The following is a 20,763-nucleotide window of genomic DNA, read 5'->3' as shown; positions in this document are numbered from 1 at the left end:
GGTGAAGTTTGTTGTTTTGTTGTAATTTCCATTCCTGCTGCCAGTGAAAAGTGGTGGCCCGTCGAACAGCTTGAATCCCATCTCTGGCAGGTATGTTGGTTTTTGACCTGCACATTTCTTTTGCTGTTGCAGCTAGTTGGTCTGCCCTTTCATTGCCTGGGATCCCGACATGGCTCGGGACCCAACAGAGGCGTATGGTGTGGTCAGGTGTGTGGGATAGCATGTTTAAAATATCGCCTACGAATGGCTCATGCTGAGATTTATAATTGAGACTTTTCAGCGTGCTTAACGAGTCTGTAAATATTACAGTTTTTTATGTTTTAAGCTTATAATGTATCGTACTGCCATCCATAACGCATAGCACTCAGCGGTGTAGATGGATACGAACTGCGGTAGTCTAGTTATTTGCTCGTGTGTTGCTCCTACCACGCTGCTTCCGACATAAGCAGATGTCTTCGAACCATCAGTATAAAATTCTTCGTAAGTGTTGTACGTTTGTTGTAATGTAAGGAATTCTTGTAGTATACGTTTACGTGGGGTGTTTTGTTTTTTTATATGTGTGAGTGAAAAATCTAAGAATTTGGAGAAATCACTCCATGGGGCCAAACTGGGTGGCCTTCTGGCGATGGAGAGTGCTTCAATAGGAACATTTAGGGTGTGAAATTTTTCTTCAAATCTTAGTATTAGTGGCTTAATTACGTTTGGTTTGTTGGCGTAGTGTTGTCGTAGGTCGCAGCGTGTGACAATACTGTGGCATATATGATCTGGTGAAGAACGAACTCTAAAGACATACGTGAGCATTAGTTTCGTTCTCCTATATTCTAAGGATGGTTCGTTACTTTCGGCATATAAGCTCGAAATAGGTGAGGTTTGATAGGCACTGTTGCGAGGCGTAACCCTTTGTTATGGACAGGGTCTAGGCGCTTAAGGTACGAGTCTCTTGCTGAACCGTAGATTATACTACCATAGTCTAATTTGCTGCGTACTAAAGAGCGGTAGATGAGCAGGAGGCACTTACGGTCGGAACCCCAGTGCTTTCGGGACAAGACTTTGAGGACATTGAGGGCGCTGTTGGATTTCACCTTGAGATTATTAATGTGTGAAAGAAAATTGGGCTTCTTATCAAATACGACCCCCAGAAACTTCTGTTCTTGTTTTATTGGCAATACTGTTTCGTTTATTTTGAGTACGGGGTCTGGTTGTAAGCCTCGTTTCTGGGAGAACGCTACAGCAACCGTCTTTTCCTCAGAAAACCGGAAGCCGTTTTTGTTAGCCCATTGTGTTAGCTTGTTTAGTGCTATTTGAATCTGTCGCTCGCACGTCGCCATGTTAGATGACCGGCACGCTATTTGGAGATCATCCACATATAGTGAGTGCATAAGAGTAGATGATATGACCTAGTTCACAGAGTTCACTTTGACGACAAAGAGAGTTGTGCTTAAGACACAGCCCTGAGGCACACCGTTCTCTTGAGTAAAAGTTCCTGAAAGTGTGGTGCCCAAACGAACCTGAAAAGTTCGGTTCGATAGGAAGTCGGACAAGCAGTTGAGCATCCTTCCGCGAATTCCAAGATCTCCCAGGTCTCGTAAGATACCGTACTTCCACGTTGTGTCATATGCCTTTTCAAGATCGAAAAATACTGCTAAGCAGTGCTGCTTGTACAGGAAAGCTTCTCGTACTGTATGTTCAAGGCGAACGAGGTGATCGGTGGTGGAACATCCTTTCTTGTAACCACATTGATGGACATCTATCAAGTTATCGGTTTCTGGGATGTATGTTAGGCTAATATTAATAACGCTTTCGTAGGATTTCGCCATACAACTTGTAAGTGCTATGGGCCTGTAGCTTGTTTGTAATGTAGGGTTTTTTCCGGCTTTGAGAAATGGAATTATAATGGCTTTTTTCCACTCTGTTGGCATTCTGCCAGTGATCCAAATAGCGTTAAAGAAGTGCAGCAATGCCTTCACCGCTTCTTGGGACAAATGGGCGAGCATTTGGTAATGTATTTTGTCTGAGCCAGGTGCTGTTTTTTTACCTTGAGAAAGCACTCTGTTAATTTCCTGCAGGGTTAAGGGGAAGTTGTATGATCTGTCGTGATAACCTGTAATTGGAAGCTTTTGTTTTTCTGTAAATTGTTTATGTTTTAGGAAAGCTGCCGAATAGTTTGCTGAGCTCGAAATAGCGCAAAAGTGCTGCGCTAGTAGGTCTGCCTGTTCGCCTAAAGTTGTCTGGATGCCAGGGGTTGAGAGAATGGGGATGGTATATGAACTGTAGTTGCCGGTAAACTTGTGCACCTGATCCCACATTCTTTTAGATGTGATGGAACTGTTAATGGATGAAATGTACTTTTTCCACGAGAGTTTTTCAGCCTGCCTGCGAATAAATCTTGCCTTTGCTCTCGCCTTTTTAAATGCTAGGAGGTTCTCTCCTGTAGGATATTTACGAAAAACGCCCCACTCCTTGTTTTGCATTTTTTTAGCTTGTGTGCACTCTTTTGTCCACCCGGGTTTAAGTTTTTTCTTTATAATGCTGGAGGATTGTGGTATAGTTTGTTCGGCTGCCGCAAGTATGCAGGCGGTGACTGTCTCGTTCATTTCCTCTATGCTTAGGCCATCAAGCATCTCTTTTTCTAGGGCAGCTTTTTCAGTGAACAGTGGCCAGTCTGCCAGATGTAGTTTCCAATGCGGTGGTCGGGATTGAGTGGTGGGGAGGGTTTGTATTAATTTTATGAGAGCAGGCATATGGTCACTGCCGTAGACATTATCTATCACGAATACCGGAAGAACTAAGCATCCGCAAATAATTGAGAAGACCTTCTTCAATGGCAGGAAACTTGCATTAGCAAGCCCGCACCCTTTTGCTTTCTTGCATACCGATGGCGCTGGTCGTCACATTGGACTACGTTCCCTGGAAGTGCTTTGCAGTGGCACGCTTCCCGTTTACTTCGGCGAAAATTACGACAGCAAGCTTCAATTTTGCTTGTATATAATTACTGTAGCACATCGCAAGGGAAGCATGAAAACGCGTCGGCCAGATGGCGAAACCTAAATTTCTGAAATCCACTAAGCATGCGTTACAGTGCGGACGCAGAGAACGAGAGGAACAGTTGGTGCGACAGACCCTCGCACGCCTTCGGTGCAGAAAGATGTCCGCGCGGTGGTAGAGATTGGGAGATACGGGGAGCCAAACGAGTGTTCGGGTGCCGTATTCTAGGAACCCTAGTTTAAGAGAAGTCCTCGGAAGAAGGAACTTTGCACTTGCAGCCTGTTTGACTGCGCTCGTCTGCTCGGCAAGGCGTGCACCCGGTCGAAGCATCGAAATGTCCAAAGGTGTGCGTGCCAGCGAGCTGGCTCGGGCGGGTCAGGGAGCACAAAATATGCGAGTACATAATTTTTTTTTCAGAACGCTGGCAAGGTATTAGGGGGTGCGCAAATTATGCGTGTAGATATGATATAACCTCAAGCACTGACATACTAACTGCAGTGTGCATATCTTCTGGTCTGGTTCTGAACCCCTCAATACAGCAACTAGAGACATTCACTCGATTGAGCCAGTACTGGACTAGTTCATTTTGAGAGACAACCATTGCTTTTCAACCACTGCTAAAAAGGAGGAAAAATGGTCACACCTGTCGGCCTCGTCAAAAACGACATATTTGACAGAGTTGAGTCGAAGATTCATCTCCATGACGACGTGCAAGAAGCGACCAGGCGTGGCTATGAGCAGGTCGGGGTTCTCATGAATGGCCTCAAACTGGTCCTCTATGCTGTCGCCACCCAGGATAACAGTTGACCGGAGGTCCGTGAATTTTCCCAGCTGCGAAAATGATCATACGCTGCTACCACATACACAGTTGTGTACAACTACACAAAAATGCCTTTTGTTCCAGTACAGTTAGTTGACTTCCATGACACTTGAATATGACGAGTAAATTGGTCGAACTAGTGGCAGGTTGGACTAAGTGAAGGTACAAGGAAAAAATCTTTCAAAAATACCACTGCTTTTTAAACCCACAAATTTCCGGTAAAGGGCTACAAATGAAACCGAAAAATGCACTTCTCAAAAGCAAAAAAGCTTATAAGTTGACAAGTCCTGGTTTTGAGTTCAGGACCTGCAACAATGCCTTTCCAGGATGGTCAGTCTTTTGTCCGAGCTAACCAGCACGGCAGATCACAGAGTGAAGGTGAACTCGGATTGTAGGGACACAGAACATGGCAAGTTCTGCAAAAACTGGAAAGCTTTCTTTCTGAGAAACTCGCACGGGTTTATGTTGAAGCTTTGTGATACAAAAACACCCTGAGAATTTCTTCCTTTAATGAACGACCATAAGCTTTGCAGACTTCAGAAGACCAGATTTGTTGTATTGTTGTCCAGTTTTAAAAAATTTACACCATTATAATTGGAAATACGTTTTTTGTGGATTATAACTATTCTAATTAGAAATGTGTGGTGTGGCAGTATTGCAGCTACCTCGGTCAGTAAATTACCTTAAGTTTTGATTGGCCTTTGTCATGAAAGCACTACATCACTGCCACTAACATATGTGGAAACTCATCTCAGTTGTCATCAAGTAACGGTAGAGGCTCCAACACTATGTGTCTGTCAGTACTGGGAACACGGTTTCCTCCTTACGTATAGTGCAGCTGATTTTTAGGCACACAATAATCATTAAAGTGTGTGGTCTACAATTGGGCAAACAAATTACAGGGGACTATCAGTAGATGAAAATCTCTCCTCGTTGTATACCATTCGGCCCCCAGAAAGGCCCGTGCAAAAGCTCTCCACAAGTACTACAATTCTGAAGAAGATGCCGTATGGGTGGATGCAGCTTGTGTGGGCACCAAGGCGGGAGTTGCAGTCATTGATCGCACACTCCAGCTTATTGCAAGTCCCAGCCTACCCCCAACATCCAACCCGGAACTCTCGGAGAAAACGGCGATCACGCTTGCCCTAATACACACTGATGCCCGACACATCCTTTCAAACTCGAAAACTGCAATTCTAAATTTTGCGCGAGGACGAGTTTACGAGACCGCTTTTGGCTTGCCCACCAAAAACACGGCCCGCCATGTGGAGCTGATACGGGTGCCTGTGCACTCTGGCAATCCCGGCAACGAAGCCACCAATGAGCTCAAGGTTTCATCAACCGGGCAGTGGCAGAATCGGAGTCGAACAACCCGTTCAATACAACCCGTCCTGTGCTCAATACACAGTACCCTTACATCCTCCTCGAATGCTCGGCGGACCCTTCGTTGCGGGGCCCAGAGCCACTGACCGCATGAGAGTAAACGGAGACCGTGCTGCGCACGAAGGATACAGCCAAGTTGAAGATTGCCACCGACTGGGCCATCCACGTCATGACATTACATGAAGGCATAGCACAGTGGGGTCATGCAGGAATCCTGAGACGTACGTGCCTGAATCCCTCGGTCAAATAAGGTTTTATTTCCTCCTCCTAAATGAAATTCACCAGTAAATGAAAATTGTTCGAACAGAATTACCGCTTAATAAGAACTATTCTTAATATGATTGGATTTGTACTTGAACTTGTTTGCCCTCAGTAACCCTTGTTCACCTCTCAGTGAAACTCTTGCTAAACAGAACATAATTTCTGGGCCTTTCAAACGACATTTAACAGGAGTCTATTTAAACACTTCCATTTGCGCTACTACTATTTTATGTGGAAGGTGCTTCCTTTACTATATCTGATGTCCCCCAGAACTGTTGAAAGAGACAATGAGGCCACTGAAGTCACAGAGGTGACGTACGTATGCTGACATGTGAAGTTTAACATACCTGCAGAGGCCTGATACAGATATAGATAACCATAGTTATGGCATGTAGACAGAGGTATAAAAGAGTGCTGGCCAAGAGCTGAATAATATGTAATCTTTTAAAGCAAACACTCACCACATTGCTAAACTACCGTCGTGCATGTTTCCCGGCCACTAGACACCAAAGTGAAAGAAAAGGGCATGAGTAATGCATGATCAAGGAGCAGCTGCGGTTCACCCCTAAGCTATGCAATGGGGAGGGTAATGCAGGATTTATGCAATCGAGACTGCTGTGCTATTACTCCACACTAAGGTGGCTGCACTGCATAAATTTACAAGATAGGAACCTTTTACAATTAATAGGTTCACAACTGCCCCGTCCTTGGATTCTCAAAGCTACAGGTGTGGTAACCGGAGGCAATCACCTAGTGTTAGTGGTGCACAAGAAATACAGTGCGAACACAACGGCAAACTGATGGGAAGAAACACTAGCCGCACCTCTTTGGCGAACTTGTGTGTTTGAAGAGCGAGTTCGCGTGTAGGCGACAGTATGAGGGCACGTGGTCCCGTGTGAGGTGAACGGCCTCCCAGTCGCTCCAGGATGGGTACAAGAAAAGCAGCTGTCTTGCCACTGCCCGTGCGTGCCATGGCCACCACGTCTCGACCTTCCAGCACCACGGGTATGGCCTGCACACAGCATATATTGAGGAAAGCAGAGGTAGACAAGGCGAAATTCTGGCTCCCGAAACATCAATTACTTAATAGCTCTTGGATCACTGACAGTTTAACATTATGTTGTTTGTAACTGCCTTGTTGACAAGATTCTTACCACCATGACCCCAGGCAGCCTTGAGATGATGATATGCGGGTTTTAATGGTGCAAGGGCCACACTTTGGTAATAAGTGCCGTAAAAAGTGACAACGGCATTACAATAGACTGTGATTTACGATGGTATGTAAAGAATGTGAGCTATGGTAATGTAACATGACTGAATGGGCACCGGAAATTCGAAGATCATGGGGTGATATGAAATGTGTGTAGCGAGAATAAATGGTAGTGTTCATGGTAATAAAACCATGGTGGCGGATATGGCATCAGCACGAATGCCTCATCAATGCATGCCCTTAAAGGGGCTGTCTAACACTTAAAAACATCGGTGCCGGCTGCGTAACTCGTAGTGGCACTCGCCAGAACTACTGCGAGCAAAAATGACGCCGCAAGATTGTAGCCATATGAATGGATAATGTAACGTTAAATGTGATCGTGGAATTGCATCAAAATAAGAATTACTATTGGATTTCTTTTCTCATTAGTATAATTTTTCACTCAAAGCGACCAAGAATAAAGCTCTCTGACTTTTCCAGCTTGAAAACTGCAAATCTGGTAAAAAAATGTGCCAAACGCCATGTGCTGGAGGAAACGCGCCGGCAACGCTGTTGTTTGAGAAACTAAAAAAAATTTAAGCGCATTGATATATATACGTAATTGCAAAAAGAAAGATCAGTAAAGCTAGAAAACATTATAGAAGCATTGGCAAGCTGGCTCGTTCCGACCGTGTCGTTCCCTCTTCAAGTACCACATTGTTTGTTACCATTGCAACGGCATCCTTAATACGCTGGACGTAACAGGCAATATGTCATGCGAGCTTCCTGTATGGTAGGGCTTTCAGTTCATTTCATTGGGTACCCTTCTGATGTCAGAGGGCAAGGAAAACACCGTAAGGTGAGCCCGCGAAAATCGAGTTGAGGGTAAGCATCCATTTCATTGTATTTTGATATCTCTACGCTGAATAACTTTGCGCTGCATGCCTCTGTCACTGCCATTCTTGCGGCACTTATCTCTTAAGCCGTCAGTGTATGCAACCAGCAAGAAAAACATCTAAAACTATGAAGCCGTAAAAAATCTTAGAGGGCCCCTTCAAGCCCAAGGGCCACGAGGCAGGTGTTGCCTTTAATGTGGCCACCACAGCTACAACCACTGCATAGAGGTTGTGCTACAGATCACCTCGAAATATTGGATGAGAGCTATGTACATTTTTTAAAGAGGTGAACAATGATTTGAGTATAAAAAGTGCATCCCTACAGATTAACATGAAAGGATGCAGTGTAAGCTGCTGTCAGTAGGGTAATCAAATTTGCTTTTTTTCTAAGAGAATTGAACTCGTTGCACTAGAAGAGAATGTAGAACCGTAGGTTGTTCTCTACATCTCTCACAAACAGGTTGGTCACTGCCAGACAGCAAATATGCATGTGTGCTGTGTGTGTCCTATTTGTAGCATGGTAAGTGTTATGTCTGTAGCATGATCTGGTTACTGGTGAATCATTTTCAAGTTTCAGTTTGATAACATATTTGTTTTGCATTTGCCTATCTCATAGATGCAGCAACATGCCGTGAGCTTTTGTCAAAGAAAAGGCTTCAGGTCAAGTGCAGGAACAGTTATGAATGTATTGGCAGCAGCGTTGTCTTGGGCGGATGCAGCTAATTGGTCATCCAACAGGTTTCCACTGATGTCGCGGTGCCCCGGCACCCAGCACACTACATGTTGTTTGAGAGGGTAGATCGTGCATAAAAAAAATTAAAGCAACATAAAAACAGCATTTTCATGTTGTTGTTTTTTCAGTTTTCAAAGAATTTATGACTATGAGAATCGGTGAACATAACCGCCCATTGTATTTGCAATTTCTTAATATGCTTAACAGCCACAGATATCGCATGAGCTTCTGTGGTGAGGACGCTGGTTTGGGAGTGCAGAATAGCGCAATCCGAAAAAGTTGGGTTAACAGCTACATAGGACACACTACTATGAGACTTGGAAGCATCAATTCTGGGCAAGTGTATTTGTGTTGTAGTTCGAGAAGATGAGTGAGGATATGTGCAGTAAGTGCGTGTTTAGTAACTTCCACGAATGATATATAGCAGTCTATAACCTGCCACTGCCACATTGGTGGACATGCTGCAGGAGCCGCCAAACAGTGTTCTAGAAGCGGCATGCCCATTTTTTTAAAGAGGCCCCTCACACGAAGTGAGTAGGGCTGTCACAGCAAAGGACAGTTGAGGAACACAGCAGAACTGGACAAATCATTGATTGTGAAGTGAGAGGGATATTCCTTCTATGCGTTCACCTTGAGATAGTATACAAAGGACATGTAACATGTCTGGAGGTGGAGCAACCACTCATTTGATTCTACATTCAGCCTTTCTAAGGGGCTAGTGCAGAATGTGATCCACCCCATCCTTTAAATGTGAAGCAGCTCTTGACTAGCCCTTGTAACACTGTCCATCTGTGTCACCGTGCCAACGCGCCACAATGCATTCCTTCCGCTGCAGTTGTTGGAATGATGCCAAGTAGGTCAAGTCGCAGCTGGGCGTTGATGTCACTCTCTCTCACCCACAGCAGCTGCCGGCTCCTCTAATACACCTAGGTGGTGTTGCTCTTCTGCCCACTCGTAACACTTTTCTCTCTCTTCGCTGTCTCAACCGCGTGCAACAATCGAATGCATGTCGAGTGAAAACACTCTTTCGACTCGTTTATCTGCGTTGAAACTTACACGAAACTCAATCCGCCTCCTGTACCTTTGCATTTCAAAGAAACGTTTCCTCGAGTAAAAGCTACACAGAGTTACGCTTCAAACTGTTCTTCCAGCACCCGTGTCATTTCAGCAGGGTCAACGGCGTGCGCACCGCTCCTGCTTCGTATCCCATCATGGTTTCCTTCGGGAAGATAGTTCATCATTTTTTTTCTATTTATTTCACTCACATGGTTCGGCTCTGCGGTTACTACCTATTCTAAGTAGACAAATTTCTTTACAACTTCCAACCTCTCTCCACCTATCGCAAAGTGCTGTTTCCTTAGGAGACTATTGCACATCACAGCAGAGTGACTTGTTGGGTGAATTAGTTCATTCTTAACGAAGCTTATGGCACGAAAAAAAAAAAAATCACGAGAGATGGACAAGCGCTTGTCTGTCTCTTGTTTTTTTTTTTTTTTTTTTTTTTTTGCACCATAAGCTTTATTAAGTGGTGCACATTACTTTAGTTTTGTGCATACTAATTTTCAATCCAGCTGTCCTGCTTTCTGTGTCCAGTTCAGTAATCATAAGCTGTAATTCATCCCCTGAGTTACTCATCAAGGCAATGTCATCAGTGAATCGCAGGTTACTAAGATACTCTCCATAAACTTTTATTTCTCACTCTTCCCAATCTAAGGCCCTGAAAACTTCCTGTAAACACACGGTGAATATCGCTGGACAGATCGTGTCTCCCTGCTTTACACTCTTCTTTATTGGTATTTTGTTGCTTACCTTACAGAGAACTACGGTGGCTGTGGATCCACAGCAGATTTCTTGCAGTATGCTTATGTAGGGTTCGTCGGTGCCCTGGTCCCATAGTGCCTGCATTACTACTAATGTCTCGACTGAGCTAAACTCCTTCTCGTAATTTATGAAAGCTATGTATAGGGGTTAGTTGTATTCTGCACATTTCTCCATTACCCGATTGACAGTACGAATATGGTCGATTCTGGAGTAGCCGGTACAAAATTTTGCTTTGTCCTTTGCTTGATTGAACTCTAATGTCGCCCTAATTGTATTTGCTATCATTGTTGTAAATAGTTTATAGAGAATGGACATTAAGCTGATCGGCCTGTAATTTTTCAAGTCCTCAATGTCTCCTTTCTTATGGACTAAGATGACGTTGGCGTTCTTACAATATTTTGCTACCCTTGCCGTCAAGAGACACTTCGTATATAAGGTGGCCAGTTTTTCTAACACAATTTCTCTACCAACCTTCAAGAGGGTCGTTGTTACCTTATTCACACCAGTGGCTTTGCTTCTTTGCATTCCTTCTTGGGTTTTCTTTACTTCCCTTGTCGTTACTGGTAGGAAGTCGAATTCCTGATTGATTGATATGTGGGGTTTAACGTCCCAAAACCACCATATGATTATGAGAGACGCCATAGTGGAGGGCTCCGGAAATTTCGACCACCTGGGGTTCTTTAACGTGCACCCAAATCTGAGCACACGGGCCTACAACATTTCCGTCTCCATGGGAAATGCAGTCGCCGCAGCTGGGATTCGATCCCGCGACCTGCGGGTCAGCAGCTGAGTGCTATGTCGAATTCCTCTGGGCTATTATTGCTCTTTACTATATCATCCTGGTTGTTCCGGGTCCTGTACAGCTTTCTGTAAAACTCCTTCTCAACATCAACTATCTTGTCCATAATGGTTATGACATTGCCACTTTCACAATATACATGCTTTTTGAATACCTGTTTCTTAGTTACTTGCTGAATGGTATGACGGTTAGTGACATATCTTATAACTAGTGCGTGACAACACTTGCAGAAATATCATCGTTTTCAAGCACCTATTTCTTAAATACTAGGTGTATGGTATGAAGGCTAGTTTTGTGTGTCTAATATTAGGCCCAGAAGCTAATGCTCAGACTTTAGAGGCCCCTCGTTTGGCAGAACAAGACGCAAGTGCTCTTTTGTGCGTTCAGCTTAAACCTATTTTCTTCTGCCCATAGAGAGATCTTGCTCGAACCTAGCTGAACCTGACATTCACACATGAAAAGGTTGCACAATCTAAAACCAACCTGTACATCATCCACATATGTGCAGTAAAACACATTGCGATGGAGAGACAAGTGGCAGGAATTCATTTTGAAAAGTGTACAACTCAATACAATGCAGCATTCCTTCCTAGGCAGCCTTACCTTGCGTTGTATGGGAGTTGGTTGCTTATATCCGCGCTTCAAGATGCCTTTTAGAATGGCATGGCTGAGGCCTGCGACCAGATAGAAATGACGAATATTTGGTCAACATGTGTGATGTTCATTTGGTGTAGCATTTGGCACAACACTACCAGAAAGGTGTTGAGATGACCGTACTTTGTAAAGGAATATAGGCTGATTCAAACGAATGCACGATGACCATCAAGTATCTATATATTTGGAAGTGTAGCTGCTACCTCTAAAGAAACACTAAATCTTTGCGTCAAAACTTGGGACAAACTGCATGAAGTTCGATACCAGTGGAGTTTCGAAAGGGACTTGGTAATAATGATGTGCTTATCACTTCGCACAGGTAGCCACAAGTACGCTGCGAATGCAACAAATGTTTAATACGCTGTTACATCAAGAATAGGCAGTAGATCGAGCAGCGTACGGTTACAAAAGTGTACCTAATTACTACGCGGCGAACTGATTTGATTGATTTGTGAGGTTTAACGTCTCAAAACCACCATATGATTATGAGAGACGCAGTAGTGGAGGGCTCCGGAAATTTTGACCACCTGGGGTTCTTTAACGTGCACCCAAATCTGAGCACACGGGCCTACAACATTTCCGCCTCCATCGGAAATGCAGCCGCCGCAGCCGGGATTTGAACCCGCGACCTGCGGGTCAGCAGCCGAGTACATACGCGGCGAACTGATCGCGGGGGTATTAACAGGGCCAATGATGTTTGAACTGAAAGACTGACTTTTTTCCTTTCTTTTTCTATAACGAACAAGCCAGGCACACACACACAAGACCAACAATGGCTCCGTGAGTGCGTGCACTGCTTACCCATGGCTTGGAAGCCACCCGATTTCTTCTTGTTCGCAGCCGCCGCCGCGTCCAACTTCATGGTGTCGAAGTCCTCCTCTTCCGACTCGTCCTCGAGAAACGATTGCACAGCCTGCGTACAGTATAGCGACACAACACGTAAATCACCGTATTCCTTTTCTAGACGTGAACATACACGTCAAACTAGTTACGTTACCGCCACGATGACATGACTATCAGCCATTAAAAGAAAAAAGTGAACGAATCAGCCAAATACTCTTTCCAGCGATTGCATACTTTACATCGTGCCTCTCACCTCCGCAGCCTGCTTCTTCTTGCGCGGTTTCCCGTCATGCTTCTTCTTAGGCACCTTTGACTTTTTCCCCATTTCCTGCTAAGAACCAGCAATTACAATCAACGACAAACAGGCCGGCACACTGGAACAACAGCACACCCAAAGTGGTAGGTGTTCTCTCGCACACAGACTTTAAAAACACGTGCGCGTCGTCAGCGTCGGAATATTTAGTCGTGGGAATAGCGTAGGAAGTTATGTAAACGGTTGCTGTCATAATAATAAAGACCCTTATTTTCATGTCAAAAGGTATACTTTAATAAACAGAGTTAAGGAACTCCATGCTCTGGAAACGACGCATAACCGACTTTTAGTCCAGGTGACGCTACTGCAGCAACAAGCTTCACGTAGCAGACGACGAAGCGCGAGCGAACTGGCGGCGTATGCAGCTGCTATCGACAAAATATTAAATTGCTTCAAAACGCAAAGGCAAGCATGACTAATTTATTTCTTTAGGTAACCGTGAAGGCTTAATACATTAGCAAGAATGTTTGAAATCGCGTTAGATGGTGTTCAATGTTGCTCGAACTTTATCAGGCACCCATGAGCTCGGCGGACTTCAGCGCAACAGGCATTAGTGTTAGTCATTGTCTAAGTCCAATTTTCAACTCCAAAGTGAGTCACTTTGAAGACAATATTTTTCGGCTGACAGGGAAGACTCGACAGGTTCTGGTAGTTGCTGTGAAAATACGTAACCACAGAAATTCGTCGGAACTGCACGAGTTCTGCAGAGGGTGCTGCTAACATCGTTCGCATTACACGCATAGTCCAGCGAATGCGCTCGACTATGTGGCACAATGCATTCGAAGAAATCTACCCTCGCAAGCGCATGACTAAGGTATGCATGTGTCAAGGCACACTTCGATAGCGATCAAACAGCTCCACCACGGTGGTCTCGTGGCTAAGGTACTCGGCTGCTGACCCGCAGGTCGCCGGATTGAATCCCGGCTGCGGCGGCTGCAATTTCGATGGAAGCGAAAATGCTGTATATTCGTGTAATCAGATTTAGGTGCACCTTAAAGAACCTCAGATGGTTGAAATTTCTGGTGCCCTCCACTACGGCATCTCTCGTAATCATATGGTGGTTTTCTGACGTTACACCCCACATATCAATCAATCAATAGCGATCAAACCAAGTCGGCACCAGATCGCTGGCTCGTATGCGCAAGTTGAGAGCTTGAAAAAAACTATCCAACATGTACTCCAGCCTAATACTTCACAGTAGCTCGTGGTCTAGGGGTTATGCTCGCCTTCTAAACCGCGAGTCACGGGATTGAATCCCAGCCGCAATTTCAATGGAGCTGAAATTGCATGAGGCCCGTGTGCTTCGATTTAGGTGCACTCAAAGAACCTCAGGTGGTCAAATTTCCGTACCCCCCCCCCCCACTACGGCTTTTCTCATTATCATATCATGGTTTTCGGACATTATAATTGTTTACAGGAGCTGCGTCCTGCTTTATGGGGTGCGCATATTCTTCTCCATATAGTGCGCCACCCGTGTCTTTGCTTTCACAGATGACAAACGAGCGCTAACAATGCCACTCAAACATGGAGTTAATATAAAGTCTGTATATTAACACTCTATGCACTCAAAGTGAATAATACCACTCAAACATATAGTTAATATGAAGTCTGTATATTAACACTCTATGCACTCAAAGTGAACGCACCACTTGCCGAAATGAAGTTTGAGCTGTCTGCATAGTTTTCAGGCTCGCAGCGTGATTTAACACGCCTAAACAGTTTTCTTTCTCCGTTTGTCTTCAATGAATTTTTTTTTGAAATGTGAAGCAGCTGTTTGTTTAGCCTGCATAACACTGTCCTTCCGTGTTTCCGTGCGAACGCGCCACACTGTGCTACCCTCGTCGCAGTTGCTGGAACCACAGAATTTACTGAATATACACAAGAGGAAACTGTGGCGCTAATGCACTAGCGCCACAGTTGCAGCTCCCATAGACATGTCTATGGGAGCTGCAACGCAGAGCGCTTTAGCGAGCATGGGAATTATGGGTATGACATGGGTTCGCCTAGTCTTTATAGTTTACATTCATTCAGGCTTCACGTGGCTTGAAGCTGCTTTGTCACGAAACAGCGATTGCAAATGTTCGGCAGTTACGTTTCACCACCTTAGTTTTTTTAGGCTTTCCACTTCAAATCGGGTCATGAAGTGAAGAACGGTTTGTTCTTTCCTTCGAAAAAAAAAAAACAAACCAAAATACATCGATAAACCAAGCCACGAGGGCGTTCGCAGCCCGCAAGCACCCATGTCATACTCATGGTCACTGAACAATCGCAGCACCAGGGTCTCCTCTAGTTAATTGTCGGAAACTGTATGGCTGGAACAATTCCAAGTATGTCAAGTCACAACTGCGCGGTGACGTCACTCTCCCTCAGCCGCAGCAGCTGCTGTCTCCTCCGCCAGCTCGCAACACCCTTCTTTCTCGCTTCGCACAATGTAGGAGCGGCTCGTCTGTCCCAACCCACGGCGCCGATTCCTTGCTTCCGTCGGTTTTTCTGATAAAGCCTTGCAGTAAATGAGTAAAACCGTGTTGTGAGCGTGTTTTTACAGCGAAAGCTGTTATGAGATCAGAACGCGAGTCACGCGCATCGCCGTAGTTATCCGCCGCCGCCGGTGTTCGTAACCAGCAAGTCTAAAGGGGTATTTTAGCGGCACACTTCATGAACCCAGTATACCAGTCCGGTTGAAATTGCATGAAATCGAAATGGACCTGTAAATCAACCCATTTTCATGGTCTTGTGTTCCGCCAAAATACCAAGGCGTTCCATTAAATGCATATCGATCAAGTGTCCATTATTGGAAAGAACGTGTACCCACCCTAAAGCGCCAAGCCCAAACGTTTATTCCTCATAACCTCTCTATCTTTGGCAGAGCTGAAGTATGCAACCTGTTTCTGGCAAAAAAAAATAATACTCTACATTCTGCAAACAATTGGTTGCTCGAAAGTTTCACCTCATATTTGCTACCTTTATTTGGTCATCAACCTATGAACCGATGAGGCGAGACAATGTTTTATACCTGTCTGCGCAGGTGGTCGTCGGCTGGTACACCTTTTTATTAGACAATTGGTGTGGTGCTTTTCCTATTTTCTTGACTGCGATCATCCACTGCTTCGAACATTCTTTCAGTTGAATTTCGCGGATGTTTCACCAAAATTAGTGGTATCTACTAATTTTTCATCGCCTCCCTGTCTGCAAGGTTTCATGCGTGAAGTATACAAATCAGTTCGTTTTCTGACAGCCAGATTCTCCAATGAATTCATGTTGTCTAGCTAAAGAAAATACTTATATTATGCTGTATCGGATGAGCTATTTCCGGCTCCACTTTACCGCTCACAATATATTCCATTGTCTGGTAATGACGTGCTATTACGTGTAACATATCGCCTACTTCACCAATAAATAAAACATTTTTTACGAAGTTCATACAGAAACAATACCTGTAAAATCACGGTTAAACACCAAAGGCATATTTGTATCTTCAATTAACTGCCGCCTCTGTGAAGGTCCAGAAACAATAAAACATTGCTTTATCAGTTCTAAGGACGCCATTCTTTTCTTCTTTTCTGGGACGTCCTGCATAGGGCTTTAAAAAAACGACTGGATTTATAGGGGCCCTGCAACACATTTTGAGCATGGTCGAAAACGATGCCGAACGGTAGTGAAGGCTCCCGAGAACACTCGAGCCAAATGTTATAGCGCAGCATGCGGCCTAGAATTCACTATAAATTATCAGTCAGCTAAAAATTGCTTGCTCTTCCCTCAACAAATCACGGAATAAGCCCAAAATTCACTCGTAGTAAGCCCATCTATCAGCCATTGGATTATTCGAACACGGTGCACTCGGTTGTGACAGAGATCGCCTTGAGAGGCCGTCACTTGTCCATGCGTGCGCGCGCGATCGCACTGACAAAACCCGCGTTTTCAAAAAGAAAAAGGTGCCCAAGGTCACGAGGCGCGTGTGATGTTTTTTGTTTGATCCTCCCATCCCTCCCCGCTTAGCTTCCAGCGCTTTCGTTGGGACGAGAGATGAGCGAATGCGATTGCAGCGTGTGACAAATCTTTGTAACTCCGCCCGTACAGGGCAGATTCTTAAAATTTTTGTGGCGTTAAATTTGTGAGGCAATACGCTTTTCCAGCGGATTACTTCCATGGTTACTTAAAAAAAGTGTTTCAGGGCCCCTTTATATTGACCCGTGTCTACATGTGGACAAAAACGATGATGGGGGGATTTAGCGGACACCAGGTAGTGGGCCTCTGGCTTGACGCGAGAACGAAGAAGATCTTGTGGCTCAGCTGTTGAGAAGAAGAAGAAGTGACCATGGAGGAACAAGGTACCGATTCGGCACTGAGGAGGCAGCGGATGAGGTAGCCTGAGCGAAGAAGGCGATCGTTCCTGCAGTAGTTGGCGCTTTCTATTGCACGGCCTGTGGGAGGGGATTGGCCACACTCTTCACCTTTGGTTCTTTATTAGCGGTAGAATTTCTTTTTGCTGATTTTTCAGGAGCCATCAAGTCCGGTCTCCGGCCCCGGCCAGGGCTCGCCCTGGTCGGCCAGTCGCCCTGCTGAATCGGTACCACTGGAGTGTTTCTTCAAGAACGGCGTAAGCAGTTTGCCTGTCGCGCTTGTGCCCACTGATGGCGGAACCATTCGGTTGAGTGAAACGGAGGTGTTCCAAGAAGAACTTCGCAACATAAGCGGTCATTTTCTGGACATCTCGGAGGTGAGGCGTTTCGGCAAGACTGGCATATTATGCAGATCTTCAAATATTCAATGCTTAACAGACTTACTGGCCGCCACGAGATTTGCGTCCATTGCTGTTCGCGCTTTTATCCCCCCTCATCTTGCTTGCGTGAAGGGCATTGTTCGTGGTGTTCCAACTAACATTAGTCCTGAAGCATTCTTAAAGATGGTCTCTCCGGCTGGCGTGACATCTGTCTACAGATGCACCAGACCTGTAGGTGATACGCGAGTCCCTACTGAAAGCGTCATCGTTACCTTTGCTGGTCTCACACGCCCCTCTGAGCTGAAGGCCTGGCCTTATCTATTCCGTGTAGAGGCATTGACACCTCGCCCACTGCAATGCCGTAACTGCTGGCGATTTGGACATAGCGCTAATGCTTGCAGGTCCTCATTGAGATGTGCGAATTGCGGTGGGGCACATGCCGAATCAAATTGTCAGGAAGACAACTGCAGGTGTTGCCTATGTGATGGAGCACACACAGCCACGGACAATAGCTGCCCTGCTCGAGAACGTGAAACACAAATTCTAGATATAATGGAGAAACGCCGTTGTTCTCGGTCTGAGGCAACTTCCTCCATTAAAGAGCGCGAAGTGGGGTACGCTGCTGCTACGTCACGCCAGTGTGGGTCAATTGAAGCCACGGTCGCTTCCGCAGTGTCGGCAGCGATAGATAAGGCCATGCCGATGATTATGGAACGGCTTTTCAACACCTTTGCTGAAGGTCTGACCGAGATGCTCGCCGCCAGGTTAAACAGCCTTATTCCCTCCTTCGCTGCACACACTGTCACGGTCCAGGGTGAAGCTGAGCACCTCGACAATGAACAAAATAATCGGCGTCAAGAAGATGTTACCCCTGAAACGCTCGTCAGCACTCAGTCGCCGACCCCTTTGGGGCCCAGTGGGTCGTTTGGTGACATGAGGCTTGGAAATATCACTCATAAACGACGCAATGCTCCATTGTCTCCAACCAATTTGCCAATGTCAAAACCAAAAAAAGTTATTACTGATACCAACAATGAGCAGGACGTTTTGCGTTCTGCAGTAGAGTCAACTATATTAAGCCCATCATAGCGCCTGTAAAAGTTCTTCAGTGGAATTGTCGCTCCGTATCTTCCGCTTACATAGATCTTATTTATCTCATACAGCAAACAAATCCTAATATAATTTTACTTCAAGAGTCTTGGCTTTCAATAAACCAAACATTTACTCTGAAATATTTTCGAACATTTAGACTGGATCGGCCAGGTAGAGGAGGTGGATTATTGGTTCTAATATCTTCAAAAATGTGTCATCATGTTTCTGTAACTTTTGAACATATTTGTCCGGATTGTGAATTGTTAGGAATAGATTGTTTGTTACCTAACTCCAACAGGATTACAATGATTAATGCGTACTTTCCAAATGGAGTAAGACGCACAGATCACCTAGATTGTGTTATCAAGAATTCTTCGTCAAATTCAATTTTATTGGCTGGGGATTTTAACTCGCATCACACTTCTTGGGGGCTTAAAACAGATGGCTGTGGCAAAAGATTGTGGAATTGGTTGCAGGATAATAATTTTCGCTGCCATAACTCTGGACAAGTTACCTTTCTACGCGGGATAAGCTCATCAACATTAGACCTAACATTTTCTTGTGGCCAGTTTATGATTTCATCGTGGGAAACGTTTGATAATGGGACGAGTAGTGATCATGTACCAATTACCTATGAAATAATGCTACCACAACTTACCTCTGCTATCCGGCAACAACGGTTCACCAACTATAAAATTTATAAAACTGTTTTAAACTCCGCGCTCTCGTCATTGAGAGGACGCGTCGGACAGCAACGAGCTGCTACAGTCGTAGCGTGTCTAAGTGACTCTATCCAGCCAGCAGAGTTTTCTGTTAAGTACGGCAGCACACCGTCAAATTCAGCTTGGTGGAATGAAGATTGTACGCTTGCGTATAGGCGACGTAAGGCTACTTGGAAACGTTTACGCCACAACCATACTCCGAAAAATTGGGTTGACTATAAATTCCACGCAGCGCTGTTTAAACGTACAGTTGCAATAGCTAAAGATAAACACAATTCTGACTTACATTCGCGTTTATCAAAACCCGATAAAAGATCTGCCCTGTACAGGTTTCTACGGAACAAAAAATCGACGAAGGTACCAGCATATTCGCATTCAGTAGTGTTGTCTCCTAAAGAGACAACAGATTTGTTTGAGGGCATCGCGAAAGGACTTGAAGCGCGTTTCGCTTCGTCATCCTTGAGACCTGTGACATTCAAAAGCGCAACCTCGGACTTTCGGGAAGTCACTATGGCTGAACTGGCAGATGTCATACTAACTGTAAAGCAAGCAGCTCCCGGTCCAGATCAGATTACAAACTCTATGATTAAATTGATATTTAATTCCCATCCCGAGGAGCTTTTGAATATTGTTAACTGCTCCTTACAGCACACATGGATTCCAAGCGCATGGAAAGTTGCTAAAGTTGTGTTGCTGCGAAAAAATCCAAGCCTCGGATATGTCCTGGATAACATTCGGCCAATTTCGCTTACTTCAAACCTAGTTAAAATAATTGAAAGAATCCTTCATAGAAGGCTCAGTGAATTCATCGCTCGTCAGGACATTCTTTCACCAAGGCAAGTAGGATTTAGACAGGGGTGCTCTATATGGTCGGCTCATGTTGATTTGGAAAGCCGAATTCGCCTTGCAAAAGTATCTGGTGAGCTTTCTGCATTAGTCACGTTAGATATCGAAAAAGCCTACGATAGTGTGGAATACAGTACATTAATTTCAAGATTAGTGGACTGTGAGGTTCCCAAGTACATTATATCTTGGGTTCAGGAGTTTCTCTTTGAGAGACAATTCTTTTGTTGCCACGAGGGAATTACTTCTGCCTCATATAAGCAAACAAGAGGTGTTCCGCAAGGATCAGCCCTGTCACCTCTTTTATTTAATATATTATTATCATCTATTCCCGTTCATAAAAATGTTCCTCTTTATGTCTACGTCGATGATATTGCTTTTTTCTCGTCATCCCGAGATATCAATAGTTTATATCAAATCTTGCAGTCATATTTGAGTGAGCTTGAGGTATGGCTTGGCGGGCTGTCTTTTTCACTTAATGTTAGTAAATGTGCTCTGCTTGTATTCCCTCTATCCGTTCCCGTATTTCTTTCACTGCATTATCGAGATGATTCGATTCCACAAGTAACAGCGCTAAAATATCTTGGTATCGTTTACGTGGAAAATTTAAATTGGCAGCAACAAATAGAATCAAACACCCGTAAAGCAGAAAGCGCCGTAGGATTGCTCCGCCGGTTTTGCAATAAGAA

At 44.8% G+C, this 20,763-nt stretch overlaps 1 protein-coding gene across 1 annotated transcript in view; it reads right to left on the bottom strand.

Annotated features, from left to right (window-relative positions):
* The window catches only part of LOC119170716 (ATP-dependent RNA helicase DDX54), a 103,197-nt gene extending 90,334 nt beyond the window's left edge, over positions 1 to 12,863 (bottom strand). Inside the window, exons 1-5 of the mRNA XM_037421952.2 lie at positions 12,638 to 12,863; positions 12,343 to 12,454; positions 11,491 to 11,561; positions 6,273 to 6,461; positions 3,629 to 3,816 (exon numbers count right to left, since the gene is read on the bottom strand). Of these exons, the coding sequence (XP_037277849.1) occupies positions 3,629 to 3,816; positions 6,273 to 6,461; positions 11,491 to 11,561; positions 12,343 to 12,454; positions 12,638 to 12,709 (632 nt within the window). The 5' untranslated portion in view covers positions 12,710 to 12,863. The remainder of the gene's footprint in view (positions 1 to 3,628; positions 3,817 to 6,272; positions 6,462 to 11,490; positions 11,562 to 12,342; positions 12,455 to 12,637) is intronic.
* Between the last annotated feature and the right edge of the window lie 7,900 nt (positions 12,864 to 20,763).

This window comes from Rhipicephalus microplus, chromosome 2, assembly GCF_043290135.1.
Source record: "Rhipicephalus microplus isolate Deutch F79 chromosome 2, USDA_Rmic, whole genome shotgun sequence".
In the NCBI taxonomy this organism is placed as follows: Eukaryota; Metazoa; Arthropoda; class Arachnida; order Ixodida; family Ixodidae; genus Rhipicephalus; species Rhipicephalus microplus.
Note: the sequence above shows the minus strand (reverse complement) of the source record. Positions and strands in the feature narration are given on the sequence as shown.